The 24656-nt window shown below is 42.9% G+C and overlaps 2 protein-coding genes across 3 annotated transcripts in view; both read left to right on the top strand.

The window, feature by feature from the left end:
* The first annotated feature begins 1772 nt into the window (after positions 1-1772).
* FAM136A (family with sequence similarity 136 member A) lies at positions 1773-7093 on the top strand. Its single transcript, XM_066267339.1, has 3 exons — positions 1773-1943; positions 2866-3006; positions 5684-7093. Exons 1-3 carry the CDS (start codon positions 1857-1859, stop codon positions 5870-5872), a joined length of 417 nt encoding a protein of 138 aa, XP_066123436.1. The 5' UTR covers positions 1773-1856; the 3' UTR covers positions 5873-7093.
* A 1327-nt stretch (positions 7094-8420) lies between these two features.
* SNRPG (small nuclear ribonucleoprotein polypeptide G) overlaps positions 8421-24656 on the top strand; it is a 19939-nt gene continuing 3703 nt past the window's right edge. Inside the window, exons 1-3 of one of the 2 annotated variants that reach the window (XM_066267337.1) lie at positions 8421-8533; positions 14292-14314; positions 15241-15365. In XM_066267337.1, the coding sequence (XP_066123434.1) occupies positions 8502-8533; positions 14292-14314; positions 15241-15365 (180 nt within the window). In that variant the 5' untranslated portion in view covers positions 8421-8501. The remainder of the gene's footprint in view (positions 8534-14291; positions 14315-15240; positions 15366-24656) is intronic. The other variant, XM_066267338.1, reaches the window with a different exon arrangement.

Here is a 24656-nt window from a genome sequence, read left to right as displayed (position 1 = left end):
GAGTTCTCCTGCCATCTAGTTCCCAATCACAGAAATTGCCTAAATCCTAATGTCAGGCCCTTGCCCACTGACTCAGTGGTAGAGCATTGGCCTGTTGTATGGATGTCCCAGGTTCAATTTCTGGTCAGGGAACATAGGAGAAGCAATCATCTGCTTCTCCACACCTTCCCCTTCCCCTTCTCTGTCTCTCTTTTTCTTCCCCTCCCACAACCAGGGCTCAATTGGTTCAAGTGCTTTGGTCCCCAGAGGTGAGGATGGCTCCATGGAGCCTCCACCTCAGGCGCTAAAAACAGCTCAGTTGCAAGCATGGGTCCAGATGGCCAGAGCATCAGCCCCAGATGGGGTTGCTGGGTAGATCTTGGTCAGGGTGCATGCGGAAATTTGTCTCTATCTCTCACTTGGAAAAGAAGAAATATTCCAATGTCAGAGCCCCTTTCCTTGTGTGTCCCCACTCACCAGTCTTCTTTCCTACTCTGGGACAAGATCCAAGTCAGCAGAATCACCTGGCTTCCCCAAAGCTTCAAGCTACTTCACACTCTGTTTTGTTCACAGCAGTTCCCTGTGCCTGGCATGGCATTATTTTCACCTCTTGTGTGCCAGGCAAACACCTACTCAAGTCCTCTAAGAAAGCTTTCCTGAGGCACCTGAACAGCTTGCCTCCGTCTTGCAAGCCTGGACTGCCCCCTATAGCACATCTCTTCCAACATTGCCTGTGCCTGCTCCCTTCACCTTCACTGATGCTCCTCTGTGCACCCTTACCCCTACCTAGCACAGTACTTCATGTCTAGCAAGGATCTAATATATGTGTTTAATAAGTGAATGCATTGGATAGTAAAGTTGGGTGTAGAAGGTGGTGTATTCTAGATAGAACTGTTCCAGGAGCTCAGAAAAAGCTCGCTATCGCTGGCATGTAAATGCTCCATCATCAGTCGAATATCTGTAGCCTCTGCATTGCCTTTGAGGCTACTAATATTTTATTAGAAATAAATGCATAAACATATATCTATGTACCAACAATCTAACAATTCCACATTGAAACATTTACCCAACAGTAATGGAAACCTATGTCTACAAAAGACTTCTTCAAGAATATTTATTCATAGTCATGTTTATTTATAATAGCTGATAACTGGAAAAGACCCAAATGTCAACGGAGGAATGAAAAAACAACTTGTGTTATGTCCGTTTAATGGACTACTATTTGGCAACTAACAGGATTCAACAACAGGGCAGGCTCTCAAAAGCTTACGTTAGGTGAAATCAGACAAAAAAAAGAGTACATACTGAATTACAGATATGGGATGGGCAAAAACAAGTTTACAGTTGTGAGTATCTAAGTTTATTCTCACATTACTTATTAATTTTTGTATTATTTTCCATATGAACAACTGTAAACCTACTTTTGTTTACCCCTATACATAAAATTCTAGAAAGGGAAATTGTAACCTGTAATGACAGAAAGCAGATCAGTGGTTTCCTAAGGTAAGGGGTGGAGTAGCAGGGGGATCAAGGGCAGAGACTCGGAAAGAGTAGGTTTGTTAAAATTCATCTCAAGTTGTACACCTAAGATCTGAGCATTTTTCTGTACCTTAATTCTACGTATTAAATATGTGTTAAAAGTTTGAAGGAAGAGCGAGAAGACCAGAGTGCGGGGAGCGGGATTCGGATGGGAGTGAAGAGCGAGCTCGCGGCGGGAGCGCAGCCGCCTGGCGTGCAGTTGCACCTCTCAGACGCCAGGCGGCAGCGTGGGCAGGGGAAGGACCCGCCGCGGTGACCTGGGAAGCGGCAGCGAGGGGCGGGTCCGAGTGCGGAATCCATGTGGACGCCGTCGCGGCGCCGTGCAGCACGGGGTTGCCATGGCGGACCCGCGGCAGCTTCGGGTGCAGGAGGCGGTGGACTCTATGGTGAAGAGCCTGGAGAGAGAGAATATCCGGAAGATGCAGGTAGAGGGGTGGGGTCCGAGTCGGGGGGAACCGTGCGATCAAGCATTCCTGGCCCTTCCCGGGATTCCCGACCCCTTCCCGCAGCTGCTGCGCGATGTCATGCGCCTCCGCCTTCCTCTCCGCAGAACACGGGCCGGCGTCCCTGGCGTCGCTGCGGCGCCCTTGGAAGCAGGCCTTGCCCTCAAACAGAAACTCTAGAACTTCGGCTAAGCGGGTGAAATCTGTGCGTCCTGGCTATGCTCAAGGCCGTTCACCACCGGACTAGCACGGGGGTCAGGGGAGGGGGTCCCCGGACCAGGGTTAGAAAGACCCTGATATACGGCGTTGGTCTGCCCCACCTTTCCTTCTTGCTGGCCCCTGCAGGGGAGCAGCCCGAGGCGGAAAGAGCACGGCCAAGGTGAAACACCGGAAAGGTGAAAGTGCTCTGCCTCCTCAGTGGCCGGGCCATGTCCCGTCCTTAGCTCCACAGAGCATTGGTTCATATGCTGTTCTGTTTTGATCCCCTAAATGTTTTATGACTGTTGGTAATGCCTCCCTAAAGGAATTGTGAGTTTCCTTTGTACCGCCCTTCGAGTCATTGATTAAGGGATGGGTTGCCCCGTGGTAGAATACAGATTACCAGGTGCTGACCCCTGAACCCTGTGGTATAGGCACCTGGTTTTCAGAATTTCGCTTCATCTAACCCACCGCCACCTTCTCGGTCTACCCAGCCCTGGAGGCAAGAGTTGCAACTGAGCTAGAAGCAATAAGACTTTGAAACACTCTGCAAGGCACTGAGGATAATCTTCCCAGTAGTGGTCTTAAGGTCTAAGGAGAGGTACAAATATATATTATAGATGCTCCTCCTAACCTCTGTTGCACTCTCTGGTCATCTCTGTCCCTGGGGTTTTCTTACCTGACCCTCTCCGCCCTCCGTTCTCAGGGCCTCATGTTCCGGTGCAGTGCTGACTGTTGTGAAGACAGCCAGGCATCCATGCAGCAGGTGCACCAGTGTATTGAACGCTGCCACGCGCCTCTGGCTCAAGCACAGACCCTGGTTACCAGCGAGCTTGAAAAGTTCCAGGTGAGGAACATCCCAGACCAAGGACTCTAGTCCTTGATGTTGTTCTTTTGCAGATGACAACCATCTGTTACAAAATTCTTGGCTTAGTGTCTTGGTTCTGTTAACATTGGTGACAGTGCTGTAGTCAACCAGTCTTAATAGAGTTTGAAATGTTGGGGAAAGTCCTGGAGATTGCTATAATTCCCATAGAACAATGAGTTACCAAGGGAGTTTATCACCAAGAGCCTTATGCTTTTTATTCCTATAGTTACCAAATATATATGCTGTAGAATACAAAGCTTTCTAAAACATATATTAATTCATTCTTACAAAGCAGAATCCCCAGGAAAGTAGAATAGATTTGTCTTAAATACAGATTAGAGTAAGAGCCTACCATTGTTTTGTGGACTTACCCACCCAACACTGCCCCTCTTGCTACACCCAGAGGGCAGCCCCCCATGTCACTAAAGACCAGTCATTTATATGAAGCATTATTATTGTTGACTCTCTGGTGCCTGCCTCACAAACCCCCTGAGGTCACTAAAAGCACCCTCCTTTCTCACCCCTCCCATCCCTGTCTGAAGCAAAGGGTAGCCACAACTTCATTTTACTCCCATCCTCTGAGGGTACTTTTCTGGAACTTGGGGGAAGCAGGGTCCACTCTTCTGAACCAGGTTTTCATTGCCTGGGATTCTGTTCAGGTAGAAAAATTACATCTACCTGATATGATAAATTTTTACATTCTGCTACATAAAATTCTTGAAAATTAATGACAGGAAGAACATCTCCAAAATCATGAAACTCCAAAAGGTTTCTTTGTGTTTACAGTATTTTGACACCTAATTTTATAAATAAGGTCTTTGAATTTTTTTTGTAAGTGAGAGGTGGGGAAATAGACTTCCACATGTACCTCAACCAGGATCCACCTGGCAACCCCCATCTGGGGCTGATGTTCAAATCAACCAAGCTATCCTTAGTGCCTGAGGCCAACACTCAGACCAGCCGAGCTATCCTCAGCACTTGAGGCTGACACTCAGACCAACAGAGCTATCCTCAGCACCCAGGGCCAATGCTTGACCCAGCTGAGCCACTGGCTGCAAGAAGGAAAGACAGAATGGGAAAAGAAGGGAAAAAGAAGCAGATGGTTGCTTTTCATGTGTGCCCCAACTAACCAGGGATCAAACCCTGGACGTCCGCACACTGGGCCAACACTATCCACTGAGCCAACCAGTGAGGGCAAGTCTTTAAAATTTTGATTCCTGAATTGCTGTATAGCTTTTCTCCTTTCATTTTCTTTTCAGTCCCCTCCAATCAGCCTTACTCTAATACTGTGCCAGAAATGTTCTTGCCATTCTCTTTAATGGGGCTAAATCCAGTGGTCATTCCTCATTCCTCATCTTACTTACCTGTATCATTTACAGAGGTGATCACTCTCCCCCTCCTTGAAACGTTTTATTTAGTTGACTACTTTTCTGGTTTTTCACCTCTCTTGCTAGCTGGCCTTCTATGGCCTTCTTGCTGGCTTTTCCCCTTTCCAACTTCTGTACATTGGCATACCCAGGGTTAACCTTAGACCTTTTCTTTTTTCTGTCTAATTCTTTAGTCTCATAGTTGTAATTATCATCTGTATGCTGACAACAACTACATTCATATCTCTAGACCAATTTTATTTCTGATCTCCAAATTCATATATCTGTTTGTTTGTTTTAAGTGAGAGACAGGGAGGCAGACAGACAGATTCCCACATGTGCCCTGACTGGGATCCACCCAGCAAGCCCCCTAGAGGGAGATGCTCTGCCTGCCCATCTGGGGCCACTGCTCCATTGCTCAGCAACTGAGCTATTTTAGCACCTTAGGCAAGGCCATGAAGCCATCCTCGGTGCCTTGTGCTAATTTGCTCGAACATTTCAAGCCATGACTGTGGGAAGTGAATAAGGGGAGGGGTGGAGAAGCAGATGGTCACTTCTCTGTGTGCCCTGACCAGGAATCAAACCTGAGACTTTTCCACGCCAGGCTGACTCTACCATTGAGCCAACCGGCCCGGGCTATCCAACTTACTTATTTTGTTGGTCTGTCTCCTCTTACTAAAATATGTTTCATGAGGGCAAGAACTTATCTATGTTATTCATTGCTGTCTCCTCCATTAGAAGACTACCTATCTCATACTAAATAGTAAATAAATAATTTTGGAGTGTTTTTCTGTAGCATAGACAGACATTAAATAATTAAGATGTTTGTCTTTCTATAATTGAGTAACTGGCCTCTAGTTACCTCTCACTTCCTAAAAGGAGCTTCTGTGCAATTTATTCTGTCATTCACCTTCTTTTTTAGTAATGTTATGTCTGGGCCCTCCTGGTGCCACCCTCTATTTCAAGCAGGATAATCTTGGTTAATTTCACTGTAGTGTCCCTTTAATTCATTAAGATAATACGTATCAAGCCAAAACACAGCAGGTTCTCAAGTAGTGTCATTTTTTTATGACACTGACAAGATACCTCAGGAACTTAATTCTTTTATATCAGTTAGCCTATGGTAAATTTGGTTTTGTTATACATTGTTTTGCCATAGTTCCAAGAATCTATTGACAACATTAAGTGAGGAATTTACTATATGTAACACAGGGACTGGCACATGATAAGCATTTAGTAAAAGAAGGCCAGCTTCTCAGCCTTCTCTACCCTCTTCCTTCTTGCCGCAGGACCGCCTGGCCCGGTGCACCATGCATTGCAACGACAAAGCCAAAGATTCAATAGATGCAGGGATTAAAGAGCTTCAGGTCAAGCGGCAACTAGAAAGTTGTGTGACCAAGTGTGTGGATGAACACATGAACCTCATTCCATCCATGACCAAGAAGATGAAGGAGGCCCTCTCATCGATTCAGAAATAGAAGTCTTTGCCATTGGCCACTGAGGCTTAGCGCAGGATTATTTTTTAAATGAAGAATGAGAATTTTGGTTTTTCAAGCAGCGTTTATGAATGAAGAAATGTAAGGACTGCAGCAAATTTAAGGCATGTGTCACTTGCCTTTGGACACAGGTTATTTTATGTTATATTTCTTGAAAGTGAAATGGAAAAAACTGGTGCTAAAATTTGGGTCCAAGAGATTTTGAGATCCTAAATTTTATGAGGCAAATACTTATCCTGGCAACAAGCATTTCCCTCAAACCCAGCCAGAGCCCTCTGAGGTACCAGCAGGCTGACAGGTTTCTAGACTGCCAGTGACCTGGTGGAATGTGAAGAGAGGTATATCTGTTTGTTGCCAACCTGTTTACTAGAAGCATCATCACACCATTTTCCATAAGCTTATAAAACAAAATCCATGAGGTCACTAATGTATTATAGAAAGGGAAAACAGCTTCTGAGTTTTACTTGGTTTTATATACAAGGGCATGAAGTTGACTTAACGTGGAGTTGGGAGAGGTAGTTTGTTCAACATTGAAAAATTTCTCTGGATATCCATTTCTGTCCATCAAAATGTGGATGTGTATGTCTTAAATTCTCACACATTATGTATTTCAGCTTAGACACCCTCCAAAAAACATGAGGCAGTGTCACTCTGGGTATAGGAAGCAGACCATCCATCTCATTGGCTGCCGTGACGGGCCCTAAGCCTGTCTGCAGCAGAGTGACAGGACAGTCTTAAAGTGGTACTCTCTCCCTTGAAGGGAAATGGGGTCTTGATTGTGCCATATACTAATATCCAGGAATGAACAGTGATAGAGGAACTGTTGGCTGCTTAATTAAGAGATTTATGAAGTACTGGATTTGGAAAAAACCTGTTTTTCAGGATGAAACCTAAACCTAGTGTTGCTTACTTAGCCCCCTGAAATAACAGCACTACTGAGACAATCCTTTGGCAACAGGAAGGTCAAGGGAGAAAAACTAAGCAACTCAGATGAGCTGTGGCTCCTTTACAGCAAAAGAGGGGCAGCCCTGCATTACCAATTACCACTCTGCCTGGGTCCTTTGCAACATGTGGTGTTCCTACCCTAGCTCTGTCTCCTTACAGTTCTGATAAGGACCTTGTCTTTTTACCAACTTATTACTTGAAATGATAATATAACCTGTCTGTTTGCTGTTTCAGGACTGTAATATATTTTCCTAGTGGTCTGGTTTTAAAAAATAAATAAGGTTTAATTTTTTTCCTCCACTATTGTGTTTCTTATATCTGGGCAGTAAATATACAACTTTCTAAGGATGCTTTTCTTGTAATGTGTGAAATAAGTTTCTTAAGAGGTCCAAAAGAATGATAATTAGTTACATGTTATAGTTTGGATGCAGGACCTGTTAATTATAAATCGGAAAAATTTCGAGGGCAGACTAGGGCACTATTACTTGAAGTTCGTTAATAAAAACCTCTTTTACCCTTATAGAAACTGTCTATAAGGGTAAAAAAAAATTAATTTGATATTTATGTCAGGTTTTTTGCTTCAACACTAACAGTAAGAGGTAGAAAAGATACAGTTATAACTCCTCTAGAGAATATACAAAGTCCAGGATTTTGAGTATCAAGAGAATACAAAATAAGTGATTAAGTCTTTACTGTCACTGGTTTTTCAACACAAGGGTGGTCAAAAGTAGGTTTACAGTTTTTTGTAAGGTAAAAAATAAATAATACAGGAATAAAATTGTTTCACTTACTCTCAACATAAATCTACTTTTGCCCACCCCTGTATAGCCATTTCTGAACATTAGGAATAAATTCAATTTTAGAGAACTGTCCCATACTTGGAATCATCAAGGCTTTTTTCTATTTTTAGCCCAAATCTTTTATAATCCCTATTGTAGTTGGCTTATGAATGTCAATTCCCCTTTTTGTGGAATAACCTAACGGGGAACAAGTCAGAGACCATTTGTTACATTTAAGTTACTGATCTGAAAATTAATACCTCATATTAGAAAATTTATGTGCTGCACTTAACATTTTATGTATGAGTTCAAGGTACATTTTACATGTAAGTGGGGCTCTAGAAGTGTTAAAAGAATAGCAAGACCATCAGTTGGAAATGTACTTCCGGCTTCTGGATTCAAATTCTTGGGAACTGAGGCCCTGTCACCCTACTCTTTGGTGCAGAGGTCACCAATTGAGATGTTAATGAAACCCTAAAATTAGGTTTCATTAACCTAAAGAACTATTAGGGGCTCTAGAGCTTATTTTCATTTGGTATACATATGAATAAGGACAGTGAGATCCGCTAAGATTAGAGTTTGACCCATGTAGTTCAGAAACTAGAATAAGGACATTAATTTCAATTTTACAGAAGAGGTAACGAAATTAAGGACGCCGTAACTCCCACGGCTTCATCTGGCCAATCGAGGGAGACGCAACCGGAAGCTCGGAACTGATCGACAAGCTCAGGCTTTCTCGAAGTATCGCGAGGTGGACTGTGAACGCCGCCGACAATCGATTGGCTAACGGGATCGGTGACGTCATACGCAAAACTGCCAGCCCTTCCCCGGGAGCCGTAAGCACGAGTTCCGTTTGAGGTTATCTTTGAGCTCGCTGATTAGGCACCATGAGCAAAGCTCACCCTCCCGAGTTAAAAAAGTAAGTATGTGCGAGGGCTGTGGGTGATTGGCAGCTTCTTTGTATTCCTTGAGTTCCTTAGATTCCCCTTCATTTCCGGCCATTGCGCCAGGCGTGCCTGTTCCGAGTCGAGGCCCCCAGATCCCAGCCAGGGTCCCGCGCTTCCGGCCCTGAAACCCGCGCAGACGTTGTACTTTTCTGCTCGGTCGGCTTGGTTACCGAAGGCAGCTGTATTCAGCGGACTGGACCTAGCGGAAGTTCCCGGCCGCACGTCTCCCCCACGCTCTCGTTACTTGAAGATCTTGAATGCACCCTTTGTTGGTCATCATGTATATATATATATATATATATATCTTATGTTAGAGCAGGTGACTGGAGAGTAATTCCATAAGGAACTAATGTGATTTGAGTAAAATGGATGTCTTTGATAGTATATGAGGAATCAAAAGCCACCTTAATCTTCACAGTTTGTAGCTGTTTATTGTAAATCCCATTCCTTTTGCTTGCTTTCTTGTACTTAATGTTATACTTTAATGTAATGTGATATCTTGCTCTTTTAACAAAACTATGTGAGAACTTTTTTTTTCTAGTCAGAAAAGGCTAGGTTGGTTTTTTTCCTGCATTCAGTAAAATCAGTTCAAAGTAAGATCTTCCTCCTTTAAAATAGGATTCCCTTGCCTCATAAGTACGTAATTTTCTCTTATCTTTATATCATGTAATGCCGGAATTCTGCGTGTAGTAGTTGGGTAGAACAAGGGATGCAAAATTCATCCGGGATCAGTTTGTGAGGGAGCCATCTGGTTTGTTTTGCCTATAGTTAATTTATTACCAGTCCTATAAAAAAGTTGGATTTAAGGAAAAGTTCATATTTAATAATTTTGCATTGAAGTGCACATTTTTTGTCGAATTTATTGGAATGACGTTGATTAATAAAATTACATAGGTTTTGGTTGTACAGTTCTGTAATACGTCATCTCTACATTGCATTATGCGTTCACCACCCCAAGTCAAGCCTTCTATCACCTCTTATCCCCTCTACTTCCCCCTACCCCCTTTCCCTCTTGTGATCCCCATACTGTTTTCTGTGTCTATGTTGAAGTGCACATTTGTATCAGAGCCATCTTTTGTGCAAAAATGTGCATATTCCAGTTAGACCTGTTAAAGACAATTATGATTAATACCCACACTCCAGTTTTTATTAAATAATTTCTTCTGGGGAAAAAAATAAGTAAAGACAATTATGAAATTATAAGCCCTCACATTAATAAAAATAGAAATTGCCCTGGCCGGTTGGCTCAGCGGTAGAGCGTCGGCCTAGTGTGCGGAGGACCCGGGTTCAATTTCCGGCCAGGGCACACAGGAGAAGCTCCCATTTGCTTCTCCACCCCTCCGCCGTGCCTTCCTCTCTGTCTCTCTTCCTCTCCCGCAGCCAAGGCTCCATTGGAGCAAAGATGGCCCGGGTGCTGAGGATGGCTCTGTGGCCTCTGCCTCAGGCGCTAGAATGGCTCTGGTCGCAACATGGCGATGCCCAGGATGGGCAAAGCATCGCCCCCTGGTGGGCAGAGCATCGCCCCTGGTGGGCGTGCCGGGTGGATCCCAGTCGGGCGCATGCGGGAGTCTGTCTGACTGTCTCTCCCTGTTTCCAGCTTCAGAAAAATGCAAAAAAAAAAATTATTGTCATGAAAATGTTTACCTGAAGTTATTATTTTATTGGTTATCCAGTAAAATCTTGTGTCCTTTGGATTCTTCAGGAACTGATGAAATAGTAATTATTCCTAACAAAAGGACCATTCACTACTTATAATCTTAGAATTCTTTTTGGAATCTTTTGTTTTGCTTTTTTTTTTTTTTAAGATTTTATTTATTCATTATAGAGAGGAGAGAGAGAAAGAGAGAGAGGAGAGAGAGAAGGGGGAGGAGCAGGAAGCATCAACTCCCATATGTGCCTTGACCAGGCAAGCCCAGGGTTTTGAACCGGCAACCTCAGCATTTCCAGGTTGACACTTTATCCACTGCGCCACCACAGGTCAGGCTCTTTTTGGAATCTTAACAGATATTTGGAAATTGCAGAGGATGAAACTAGTTTTAACACCTTTGTCTTCTCATTTCTGGATTTCATGAACTGTGAAATCCTATCAGATCTGCCTCCAGAATAACTTTCACATTTTTTCTTCCTTTACTTTCCTACAAATGCCATCTTTTATACTTTTATATTCTCCTGGTTTAGCATAACTCAATAGTTCTTAACTGGGGGATAGGGAGTCTTATTCTTTTGTGCAAAAATGTGCATATTCCAGTTAGACCTGTTAAAGACAATTATGATTAATACCCACACTCCAGTTTTTATTAAATAATTTCTTCTGGGGAAAAAAATAAGTAAAGACGATTACTAGTGGGTAGAATCCAGAGATGCTGCTAAACATTCTACAATGCCCTGGACATCCCTTAACAAGAATTATACAGCTCACAAAAATGAGAGGATATTTTATCACTTCATATGAAGATTGACATATCTGGCCTCATACATATGTCAATTTACTGAGGTTGAGATACCCTGGCCTAACCAAATTCTCCATCCCACCACTAAAAATCACTGCCACAGTAATCTTGTCAGTAATTGACTGCTTTAATAACTTATTACTGGCTTAATGGATAGAGCAGCAACCTGATGTGTAGAGGTCCTGTGTTTGATCCCTGGTCAGGGCACAGGAAACACACGAGAAGCGATCATCCGCTTCTCCTCCCCTCCCTCTCTATCCCCGTTCTCTTTCTCTTCCCCTCTTGCAGCCAGTGGCTTTTGGTTCAAGCATCTGTCCCAGACAGTGGGGTTGCCGGTTGGATCCTAGTAGTAATGTCTACAGGAGTCTATCTCCCCTCCTCTTACCTAAAAATAAATAAATAAATAACTTATTGCTGCCTGCATAATAAAGGCCTGATTTCTTGACCCACCATTCAGGCCCCTCCAGATGAAATCCAAGCACCAAATATTGCACACACTAATATTTGAGTGCCCTGTTCTCTAGCCAAATAGAACCATTTGTGTTTGCTCAAACTTTCTCACCTGCTGTGTAACTTCAAACAATTTACTTAACCTTTCTGAGCCTCAGTTCCCCATCTATAAAATGGTGGTAATGCTAGTAATAACTTAGAAAGGTGTAATAAGATGCCCTGGCCGGTTGGCTCAGTGGTAGAGCGTTGGCCTGGCGTGCAGAAGTCCCGGATTCAATTCCCGGCCAGGGCACACAGGAGAGGCGCCTATCTGCTTCTCTACCCCTCCCCCTCTCCTTCCTCTCTGTCTCTCTCTTCCCCTCCCACAGCGAGGCTCCATTGGAGCAGAGATGGCCTGGGCGCTGGGCATGGCTCCTTGGCCTCTGCCCCAGGCGCTGGAGTGGCTCTGGTTGCAGCAGAGCGACCCCCCGGAGGGGCAGAGCGTCGCCCCCTGGTGGGCATGCGGGAGTCTGTCTGACTGTCTCTCCCCGTTTCCAGCTTCAGAAAAATACAAAAAAAAAAAAAAAAGGTGTAATAAGAATTAAACTTAAGTGTTATATGGCCTATGTTTTCTGTAATATATCTTATTAAAATGGCTTATTGTATACTTTATAGTGTATTTCATTTATAAATGTATCTTGTTGCACCTACTGTCAGGCCCCATGTCTTAGTAATCTCTGAATTCTTCCATATTATCTTATACATTAAAATTGAATGAGCCCTGGCCAGTTGGCTCAGTGGTAGAGCGTCGGCCTGGCGTGCAGGAGTCCCGGGTTCGATTCCCGGCCAGGGCACACAGGAGAAGCGACCATCTGCTTCTCCACCCCTCCCCCTTTCCTTCCTCTCTGCCTCTCTCTTCCCCTCCCACAGCCAAGGCTGCATTGGAGCAAAGTTGCCCGGGCGCTGAGGATGGCTCTATGGCCTCTGCCTCAGGCGCTAGAATGGCTCTGGATGCAACAGAACAACGCCCCAGATGGGCAGAGCATCGCCCCCTGGTGGGCATGCCGGGTGGATCCCAGTCGGGTGCATGCGGGAGTCTGTCTGACTGCCTCCCCGTTTCCAACTTCAGAAAAATACAAAAAATAAATAAAAATAAAATTGAATGAAATTTCTTATTTTCTAGCCTATAACTGGAAGAGGTAAAAACTAGTTTGCCTACACAGCTTAATATTTTCATAGTACTCTGCTGAGATGGGATTTTCTGGTTTAAATTGTTTTGTTTTTTTTGTTTTTTGTTTTTTTGTATTTTTCTAAAGCTGGAAACGGGAAGAGACAGTCAGACAGACTCCTGCATGCGCCCGACCGGGATCCACCCGGCACGCCCCCCAGGGGCGATGCTCTGCCCCTCCGGGGTGTCGCTCTGTTGCGACCAGAGCCACTCTAGCGTCTGGGCAGAGGCCAAGGAGCCATCCCCAGCGCCCGGGCCATCTTTGCTCCAATGGAGCCTCGGCTGCGGGAGGGGAAGAGAGTGGAAGGAGAGGGGGAGGGGTGGAGAAGCAAATAGGCGCTTCTCCTGTGTGCCCTGGCCGGGAATCGAACCCGGGACCCCTGCACGCCAGGCCGACGCTCTACCACTGAGCCAACCAGCCAGGGCCCTGGTTTAAATTGTTTAAAGCTCCAAAGCGGGAGTCAGGAACCTATGGCTCGCGAGCCCGATGTGGCTCTTGATGGCTGCATCTGGCTCGCAGACAAATCTTTAATAAAAAAATAATAATGTTAAAAATATAAAACATTCTCACATATTACAATCCATTCATTTCCTACTGCTCATGTTCATGGTTGCGGGTGCCAGTCACAGCTGTCCTCTGGGACAACACCAAATTTTTATTGGATAATGCATAATGTACACGGGTTGTTGTATGGCTCCCACAGAAATTCATTTTAAAATATGTGGCATTTATGGCTCTCTCAGCCAAAAAGGTTCCTGACCCCTGCTCCAAAGTATGCATTTATTTTGCAAAAATGTACTTATATGTTAAAGAAGAAACCTTAGCGACTCCTCTGGTTTCTGTCCCCCGGGACCAGAGGACCTCGTTGGGTGGGATGCACTGTACTCAATAAAGCCTTTTACTATTCCACAAAAAAAAAAAAGAATAAACCTTAATATTAAATAAAACACTACTTATTGTCTCAAATATAAAATAGCGATTGGATTGGATGTAGTTTGATTACAACTTCTGATTTCTTTAGCATTTTGTTTGGCTTTGGAAATAACCAAGATATAATCAAATCTTTGTTTTTCTGTAGTGGCTATAAAATCCGGCCATTGAAAATTAGGTCATTATTGAACAGGAATGTTTCTATAATTCACATCAATATAAAGACTGAATTTAATTCACATTAATATATTATAAACCCATTCCGTTTTTACTGATTATCGTGCCCCTTCCTAAAATACATTGCTTTTGTATAAATACTCACTGAGGTAGCCCATCACTCCTGCATCCTTAACATCATTACTATTTTAAATTTCCTTATTCCTGTTGTGTAAATATAATTTTAGCAAATTATATTGACTTACAAATTATTTTGAGAGAGAAGGGAGAAAGAGAAACATCCATTTGTTGTTCCTCTTATTTATGCATTCATTGGTTGATTCTTGTATGTGCCATGACCAGGAATTGAATCCACAATCTTGGCATATGACAATGACACTCTAACCAACTGAGTTACCTGGCCAGGGTGGCTTGACTTGCAAATTATTATAGAATTGAATGTATACCTAATTTTGTGCTTATTTATGCTTAATTTAATTAAGTTAGTTATAATCTTTATTCCTTTGCTTTTTCAGATTTATGGACAAGAAGTTATCATGTAAGTTTTATTTTTTGTTTGTTTTTAACTACTTGCTTTTTACATGTGTCTTGGCAGTATACAATGTCGGAGCACCTTTATAAAGATTCAGAGCACACAGAGACTTTAATTTACATTTATTCAGTATGGAGATTTATCAAAATCCTAATATTCAGTTTTATTTAATTTTTAAAATTTAATAAAATTCACAGTACTTCACACTTTTCATAATTTCATAAGATCTCTCTCAGCGTCACAAAATTAATGGGATTTTTCTCTTTTGTGATATTTGAAATTTTATCAACTTTTTTTGTTTTGTTTTGTTTTAAACAAAGGACCTAGACAAGGTCTGGGTGATAAAATCATGATTTTAGAGGTAGGTAGACAACCTTCAGTTTGAATCCCAGCCCTACCACACAGGAGCTATATAACTTTGAACAAGTTGCTTAAAAGTTAGGATAATTCTACTTTATAGAATTCTTTTTTTTTTTCCCCTTGGTATTTTTCTGAAGTTGGAAACGGAGAGGCAGTCAGACAGACTCCCGCATGCGCCCGACTGGGATCCACCCGGCACGCCCACCAGGGGGCGATGCTCTGCCCATCTGGGGCGTTGCTCTGTTGCAACCAGGGCCATTCTAGCGCCTGAGGCAGAGGCCATGGAGCCATCCTCAGTGCCCGGGCCAACTTTGCTCCAATGGAGCCTTGGCTGCGGGAGGGGAAGAAAGAGATAAAGAGGAAAGAGAGGGGGAGGGGTGGAGAAGCAGATGGGCCGCTTCTCCTGTGTGCCCTGGCCAGGAATCGAACCCAGGACTCCTGCACGCCAGGCCAACGCTCTACCACTGTTAGTTTAAATGTGGAATATGTTTTATTTTACTCCACCAAATTTTTAATGAATACTTGATAATTGATGGCCAATTTAATTAAAACTTCTTTTTACCTTTTTATAGTGAAATTGAATGGTGGCAGACATGTCCAAGGAATACTGCGGGGGTTTGATCCCTTTATGAATCTTGTGATAGATGAATGTGTGGAGATGGCAACTAGTGGGCAACAGAACAATATTGGAATGGTGGTAAGTAAAGATGAGAAATTTGTCTTAGAGATTTTATTTTTTTGTTTGGAATAAACATTAACTTACCTTTTATCAAAGTCTTGGAATAAACTGAAGTTAGGCAAATTGCAGACAGGATTAGACTTTCCATCTTTCTTTGAGTTTAGCTTTTGGCAGTCATTCAACTATGATAATATCCCAGTTACCTTTAAGTTAGACCTGAATCTTATATAGAACCCTCTGAGGTCCTTGGACTTGGGAGTAGCTGTTGAAAATCTTTTTTTAGCTTTATTCTATAGTAGAGGGCTGTAGTAGTCAGTCTTTATTAGAGCAGTAATTCTCCATCTTAATTGCATCTTAGAATCAAATTAGTTTGGGATCTAGCATACAGATTTTTTTAAGTTCCTCACATGATTATAATGTAAGGCAAATATTAGCAATTGGTACGTGGTGTTTTTCAACTGCTGGTCCATGGACCATTCTATCAGTTTCATGCCAGTCCACTATAGAGTTCACCACCCAGATGTTGTATGAAGATTATAGACCCAGTGATCTTAGTCAAATTTGCTTATGCTCAGGGTCTGTGAAGTAATTCTCCTATTTTCACTGGCCCTCAAGTGTAAAAAGGTTGAAAACCACTGGTATAGAGCATTTATAACAATCCAAGTTTTCCTTAAAAAAAAAAAAAATAGGTTTCACCCCAAAGCAATTGAAACTCTTTCGTAGTGCTTTTTTTGGATTTGGTTTTGGTCTTGGTTTACTTTTTGTTTTTTTGTTTTTGTTTGCTAAAACATTAATGTGTAGTGAAGATTAAGAATGTGCTTATGGCCCTGGCCGGTTGGCTCAGCGGTAGAGCGTCGGCCTGGCGTGCGGGGGACCCGGGTTCGATTCCCGGCCAGGGCACATAGGAGAAGCGCCCATTTGCTTCTCCACCCCCCTCCCCTCCTTCCTCTCTGTCTCTCTCTTCCCCTCCCGCAGCCAAGGCTCCATTGGAGCAAAGATGGCCCGGGCGCTGGGGATGGCTCCTTGGTCTCTGCCCCAGGCACTAGAGTGGCTCTGGTCGCGACAGAGCGATGCCCCGGAGGGGCAGAGCATCACCCCCTGGTGGGCAGAGCGTTGCCCCTGGTGGGCGTGCCGGGTGGATCCCGGTCGGGCACATGCGGGAGTCTGTCTGACTGTCTCTCCCCGTTTCCAGCTTCAGAAAAATACCAAAAAATAAATAAATAAATAAAAAGAACGTGCTTATCAATTCTCAAATGATCTTGTAAAAATGCAAATACTAATTCAAAGTGTGGGTGGAACCTGAGATTTTGCATTCTAACAAGTGCCCATTTGATGCAGATTGATCAGGCCCCAGATCCCACTTTTATTTTATCTTTTTAATTCACTGATTTTTAGAGAGAGAGCGAGAGAGAAATAATCAATTTGTTGTTTCACTAATTCATGCATTCATTATTGTTTCTTGTATGTGCCTTGGCTGGGGCATTGATCCCACAGCCTTGGTGTATTGGAGAATGGTTTTCAATCTTTTTTATGTGGGGACCAGTGAAAACAGGTTTATTTTGGGGACTGCTAATGCAGGAGTCACCCTGAGCATAAGCAAATTGATTAAGATCATTAGGTCTTTGCCTGACCAGGAGGTGGCGCAGTGGATAAGAGCATCGGACTGGGACACAGAGGACCCAGGTTTAAAACCCCGAGGTTGCCTGACCTGTGGTGGCACAGTGGATAAAGAGTCAACCTGGAAATGCTGAGGTTGCTGGTTCAAAACTCTGGGCTTGCCTGGTCAAGGCACATATGGGAGTTGATGCTTCCTGCTCCTCCCTCCTTCTCTCTCTCTCTCTCTCTCTCTCTCTCTCTCTCTCCCCCCTCTCTATAATGAATAAATAAAATCTTAAAAAAAAAAAAAAAAGGAAAACCCCGAGGTTGCCCCCTTGAGTGCAGGCTCATCTGGCTTGAGTGAGGGTTCACCAGCTTGAATGCAGGGTCACTGGCTTGAGCCCTAAAGTAGCTGGCTAAAGCAAGGAGTCACTCGCTCTGCTGGAGGCATCCAGTCAAGGCACACATGAGAAAGCAATCAATGAACAACTAAGGAATGGCAACAAAGAATTAGGCTTCTCACAACTAAGGTGTTGCAATGCTCAACAAAAAGCTAATGATTGATGCTTCTCATCTCTTCGTTCCTGTCTGTCTGTCCCTGTCTGTCCCTCTCTCTGACTCTTTCTCTGTCTCTATTAAAAAAAAAAAAAAAGAGCCTGACCTGTGGTGGCGCAGTGAATAAAACGTCGACCTGGAAATGCTGAAGTCGCCGGTTCGAAACCCTGGGCTTGCCTGGTCAAGGCACATATGGGAGTTGATGCTTCCAGCTCCTCCCCCACTTCTCTCTCTCTGTCTCTCCTCTCCCTCTCCTCTCTCTAATGAATAAATAAAAATAAAAAATAAAACTGAAAACTTTAAAAAAAATAAATAAATAAAAAAGAACCTGACCTGTAGTGGCACAGTGGATAAAGCATCGACCTGGAACGCTGAGATTGCCGGTTCAAAACCCTGGGCTTGCCTGGTCAAGGCACATATGGGAGTTGATGCTTCCTGCTCCTCCCTCCCCCTTCTCTCTCTCTCTCTCTCTCTCTCTCTCTCTCTCTCATTCTATCTCCTCTCTAAAAATTAATAAAATAAAATTTTTTTTAAAAAGGTTTTTAAAAAAAAAAAAGAATTAGGCTTCTCATCTCTCTCCCTTCCTGCCTGTCTGTCCCTATCTGTCCCTCTATCTGACTCATTCATTAAAAGAAAATAAGAAAGATCATTAGGTCTAACCTTCATATAACATCAGGGCGGTTAACACTCTCGCGGACAAGCATGAAATTTTGGTGGACCAATCCACAGACCAGTGTTTGAAAAACATTGCTAACCAACTGAGCTACCAGGCAAGGTTCCACACTTTTATTTTTAATTGTGTATATAATCAACCTAGATTCACACCCAAATTTAAAAGTTGCAAGGATGGTCACAGTTACAGCCGTTCACATTGGAAGAAAACAAATACTAAGTTCTTCGTTATAGGAGCAAACATTTCTGCATCCATTAGGCCATAGTGGTGTGATTACTAAAGAAGAGTTTTTGATGTTTGTAAGCAAGACCCAGACTTTGAATCCCCCTCCTTTGCCCAGCACAGGACATATACCCAATAAGTGGTAATTACAAGTGGGAAAGGTGAATCAAAAAGGACAACGTATCCTGACCAGGAGGTGGTACAGTGGATAGAGCATCAGACTAGGACAAGGAAGACCTTGTTTGAAACCCCAAGGTTGCCAGCTTGAGCACAAGCTCACCAGCTGAAGCACGGGGTCTCTGGTTTGAGCGTGGTATCATAGACATGACCCCATGGTCGCTGGCTTGAGTATGAGATCATAGACTTGAGCCCAAAGGTCACTGGCTTGAGCAAGGGGTCATTCACTCTGCTGTAACCCCCTGGTCAAGGCACATATGAGAAAGCAATCAGTGAACAACTAAGGTACTATAATGAAGAATTGATGCCTCTCATCTCTCTCCCTTCCTGTCTGTTCCTATCTGTCCCTCTCTCTGACTCTCTCTGTCTCTGTCAGAAAAGAAAAGGACAGTGTAGCTTTAGCAAATCATAAAGCACAAAGACTTCTTCTACAAGGTGATAAGAGTTCCTAATTGTTAGATTTGCTTTTTGCCTTACTATATATTTTCTTTTTAAGTTTGAGCGGTATAGGCCCTGGCTGGTTGGCTCAGTGATAGAGCATTGGCCCCAACATGTTAATATCCTGGGTTTGATTCCTGGTCAGGACACACAGGAGAAGCACCTATCTGCTTCTCCATCCCCCTCTCTCTCTTTCCCTCTTTTCCTCTCTCCCTCTCTCTCCCCCCCTCCCTCTTTCTCCTTCCCCCTGTTCCTCTCCTGCAGCCATGGCTCCATTGAAGGGAGTTGGCCCAAGGTGCTAAGGATGAATCTGTGGTCTCTGCCTCAGGCTCTAAGAAGAGCTCAGTTGCCAAGCAACCAAACAACAGTCCAGATGGGCAGAGCATCGTCCCCTAGTGGGCTTACTGGGTGGATCCTGGTTGGGGTGCATGCAGTAGCCTGTCTCTGCCTCCCTCCTCTCATTGAATTTTAAAAATATATATATTTTTTAGAACTAGAATTATAATTTCTTTTTCATTAATTTTTATTTATTGATTATAGAGAGAAAGAGGGAGGGAAAGGGAGACAGGATCATCAGTCTGTTTCTATAAAGGCCCTGATCAGGGAACAAACCGACAACCTCTGTACTTCTGAACAGTGCTCTTACCAACCGAGCTCTCAGACCATGGCTGTAATTTTTTCTTATGATGTTCCAATATTTGTGTTCCTGTTTATTTCAAATGTATTTTTTTAATTTTTTTCTTATTTTATGATTTGAGAGAGAGAGAAACAACGTGTTTTTCTACTCCATCCCCTGCCTCCCAAGAGAGACAGACAGACAGGAAGGGAGAGAGATGAAAAACATCAACTCACAGTTGTGGCACTTTAGTTATTCACATTGATTGCTTCTCATACGTGCCTTGACCAGGGGGCTCCAGCTGAGCCAGTGACCTCTTGCTCAAGCCAGTGACCATGAGATCATGTCGACAATCCCATGCTCAAGCCAATGACCTTGGCGTTTCAAACCTGGGACCTCAGTGCCCCAAGTCAACACTCTATCCACTGCACCACCACCAGTCAGGCTTGTTCCACTTATTTATGCATTTATTGGGTGATTATTGTATATGCCCTGACCAGGGATCAAACCTGCAACCTTAGTGTATTAGGACAACTCTAACCAACTGAGCTACACAACTAGGGCCAAATATATTTTCATTACTGCATTTTGAAAAAGAAGTCTGTGGTTCAGGGCTGGAAGTACAGCTTAGAGTCTCTAGATAGAAGACTGTCCCCTAAGTTTCATGTAAATCAACTTTCTTTTCAGTTATATTTGCCTTGAGCTTCTGTTCAAAATAAACTATGGGCACTTCATTAGCAATTTCTTATAAAAAGTTTTCAAATACCCTAAGATTTCTTTTTATAAATTAGGAAATCTTGGTTCTGATAGAGGCTAGATTAGGTTTTTAGTTTATATCTCAACTGATTTGCTAAAAGATTCAGAAAGACTTGACATCTGAAAATCCACTCTAATTTGGGAAGAACTTTTTAGGAAACTGTGTGACACTTCTCAGAATTTTATCCGAGACAGAATTGAGCCTAGATCAAGGATATTTTTTTCAATTTCCCTCCTGAATTTTGATAGCCTTAATTTTCTTTACACAGAAATTGGTTAAAAGGAATGTCATTCCAAGTCATGCAGATAATGAGGACTTACTCTGTGTTAGGCAGTCTGCTATTCCACTCCTGATGCTGGTGTGATTAAATGTTTTTACTAGAGAAAACTAATTCTTGCATCTGAACACTTTGAAAATGAAATAATGATAATACATCTTTTTTTCTTTCTTTTAAGCTAGAGAGAGACAGGGAGAGATGAGAAGTATCAACTCTTAGTTGTGGCTCTTTGGTTGTTCATTGATTGCTTCTCATACATACCTTGACGGGTGGGCTACAGCTGAGTCAGTGACCCCCTTGCTTGAGCCGACCTTGGGTTCAGGCCAGTGACCACAGCCCACGGCTCAAGCGGGTGACCTTGGGGTGTTAAACCTGGGTCCTCGGCATCCCAGGTCGATGCTTTCTCCACTGCACCACCACCTTATCAGGCTCTATCAATTGTTTTTAATTAAAAAACATTCTAAAAAAAATGCTGCCCCCCCCCTTTTTTTTTTTAGATTTTATTGGCACTGGAAGGTTGCTCAGTTGGTTAAAGTGTCCTCCTGAAACGACAAGGTTGTGGGTTTGATCCCCAGTCAGGGCACACACAGGAAGGAAGCAACCAGTGAATGTATGACTAAGTAGAACAACAAATGAATGCTTTCCTTCCCCCTCCCCTCTCCCTTCCTATCTCTGTCATTCTAAATGTAATCAATAAATTAAAAATTAAGCCCTGTTTGATTAGCTCAAAGAGGAGAGAGAGAGAGGAAGGTGGAGCAACAAGTATCAATTCATAGTTGCTTCACACTTTAGTTGTTTGTTGATTGCTTGTCATATGTGCTTTGACCATGCAAGCCCAGGGTTTCATACCAGGGACCTCAGCGCTCCAGGTTGATGCTCTACCCACTGCACCATCACAGGCCTAATGCTGCTTTTTAATACTTTGCCACCTTCTTACCATACTCTACTGTTAGACTCTGCCAGGCTCCAGGACACTCCCATCTGTTGTGTTCCTTTCCAGTCTGTCACCTATAATAATCACATACAAGTTCATTTGTTTATTTAACAGGTTCTTATTGAGTTTTCTGTGTGCCTGCCTCTACTTTAGGCACTAGGGATATTATACCAAGCAAAGTTCCTGCTCTCATTGAAATGATAGTTGAGTGAGGCAGACATAGTATGTGTAATAAATAAAGCAAGCAGAATTAAGGGAGGAAATAGCTCCACTTTGAGTCTTACTCAGAATCTCTCTATTTTTAATAAATTGTTATATTTCCTCTCATCCCCTCCTGCCCTTTCTACTTGATGTGATCTCTGAAGGCAGTATGGTCTGTAGTCCACAAGGGGCTTTTAAAACAGGGTAGGGCAAGTTTAGTTTGTCATATGGAAAATAATACGATAATTAATAAACAGTAATACAAGAATGAACTGGGGCCTGACCTGTGGTGGCGCAGTGGATAGTGTCGACCTGGAAATGCTGAGGTCGCCGGTTCGAAACCCTGGGCTTGCCTGGTCAAGGCACATATGGGAGTTGATGCTTCCAGCTGCTCCCCACCTTCTCTCTCTGTCTCTCTCTCTCTCCTCTCTAAAATGAATAAATAAAATTAAAAAAATAATAAACTGGTTTGCATCCTCACTAGTGTAAACCTATTTTTGCTAAACCCTGTATTCACAGACTCCTTGCCTTCTGTTTTGACTTATTTTTCTATCCCTCTTGAAATCATTTACCAGCCATTCAGCTTTGCTCTCATAAGTGTCCTGGCTTACCTTCATTTATGGAATGCCTGTGTCATAACTTTCCTTTCTGCTTCTAAGCTCTCTCCCATTCTCTTATACAGTTAACCCTTGAACAACATGGGTTTACACTGCAATTCCAATTCCGCATGGATTTTTTTCAATAAATACACAGTATGCCTAGGTTCCACATCCACGGATTCAACCAACTGCAAATCAAAAACAGTATTTTCAATCCACGGTTGGAAGTCATATAAGGGACTTGAGCATCTGTGGATTTTCGTATTTGTAGGGGGTCCTGGGACCAATCTTCCTCAAGAGATAACTGGGGGAGTCAAAGCTATACACAGATTTTCAACTGCATAGAGGTCAGCACCCATAAAAGTCCCATGTTCAAGCATCAATTGTCAATGCTGTTGCCAGAACAGTGGTCATTCCAACTGTGAAACTTTCACTGGCTCATTATTGGTGATCCCCTCTGCAGTCTCAGGATTGGTGTTTGGGGCCTTCTAAGATTGGGTACAGCCTGTCCAGGCGGTGGCGCAGTGGATAGAGCGGAGGACCCAGGTTCGAGACCCCAAGGTCGCCAGTTTAAGCGCTACCTCATCTGGCTTGAGCAAAAAAAGAAAAAGCTCACCAGCTTGGACCCAAGGTCACTGGCTCAAGTAAGGGGTTACTCTGTCTGCTGAAGGCCCGCCACGGTCAAGGCACATACAAGAAAGCAATCAATGAACAACTAAGGTGTCACAACGAAAAACTGATGTTTGATGCTTCTCATCTCTCTCCGTTCCTGTCTGTCTGTCCCTATCTGTCTCTTTCTGACTCTCTGTCCCTGTTAAAAAAAAAAAAAAGATACAAACTATCTTTTCTTTTTTTTTCTGTATCTTTAATGCAAACTATATTTCCACTTCCCTTCATAACCTTTTACTGCAAATGAAAGTCTTAACCCCTGATAAGATAGTTTCCTGTTTTCCTTTCAAAATCCTACCCAATTTTCAAAACCCAGCTAAAATGTCATCTTCATAAAGCCTACATTTTGCAATTTGTTTTGATTGATTCCCTAAACTATCTTAGACCCATAAACTAACATGCATATTCTCTTAAAACTGTTTTTCCTATTTTTTTTTATGGATCCCTTAGGGGCAGTGATGGGCATGTAATGTTGAGTCCTGCAGTTTAGGAGGTGAAATGAGCGGAGAGTTGGTATCTCAAAAACATAGTTGTTAGCCTTTGATCTAGAAGATGTGCATCTCATTAAAAAGGGCTAAAGATCCTGCACTGCTGGTGGGAATGCAGACTGGTGCAGCCACTGTGGAAAACAGTATGGAGATTCCTCAAGAAATTAAAAATCAAACCGCCTTTTGACCTAGCTATCCCACTTTTAGGAATATACCCTAAGAACACCATAGCACTGTTTCAAAAGGAGAAATGCGCCCCCATGTTTATGGCAGCATTGTTCACAATAGCAAAGATCTGGAAACAGCCCAAGTGTCCTAAGAGGACGAGTGGATTAAAAAGCTTTGGTACATATACATTGATACTGTGGAATACTACTCAGCCATAAGAAATGATGACATCAGATCATTTACAACATGGATGGACCTTGATAACATTATACTGAGTGAAATAAGTAAATCAGAAAAACTAAGAACTATATGATCCCATACATAGGTGGGACATAAAAATGAGACTCAGAGACATGGACAAGAGTGTGGTGGTTGAGGGGGGTGCACAAAGAAACCAGATAGAAGGGGACAGAAGACAATTTGACTTTGGGTGATGGGTATGCAACATAATCTAATGTCAGAATAACCTGGAGGTGTTTTCTCTGAACATATGTACCCTGATTTATCGGTCACCCCATTAAAAAAATTAAAAAGGGGGGGCTAAAGATGGCTTCATGGAGTGAAGACTTGAGTTATTTGGTGTCCCTATGGCTTAAAACCCTCAAACTGACAAACCATTAATTTGGTGAAGGTTCTTTAATCATGATTGATGCCTATTAAATGATTTGTGGTCTCTTAATTTTTATTAATTTTAGCTTATTGTGTTTACATGGATTCAAGTGTCTCACTGAATATAACACCCTAACCCCCTACCCGTGTTCCTATTTATATCCCTTTTGCCCCCTTCCCCCTAACTCCCTCCCCCCTTGTCTCTAGGACAAGGAGTTGCTGTCCTGTTATCTGTAACTCTGTGTTATATATATATAGTTTCACTAATCCAATACTTCACCTTCTCTGATCCCATCCCCTCATCCCCCTTCTCTCTGACAGCTGTCCCTG

This window comes from Saccopteryx bilineata, chromosome 3 (genome assembly GCF_036850765.1).
Source record: "Saccopteryx bilineata isolate mSacBil1 chromosome 3, mSacBil1_pri_phased_curated, whole genome shotgun sequence".
NCBI lineage: Eukaryota > Metazoa > Chordata > Mammalia > Chiroptera > Emballonuridae > Saccopteryx > Saccopteryx bilineata.
The sequence above is the reverse complement of the archived record's forward strand: the minus strand, read 5'-3'. Positions and strand labels throughout refer to the sequence as shown.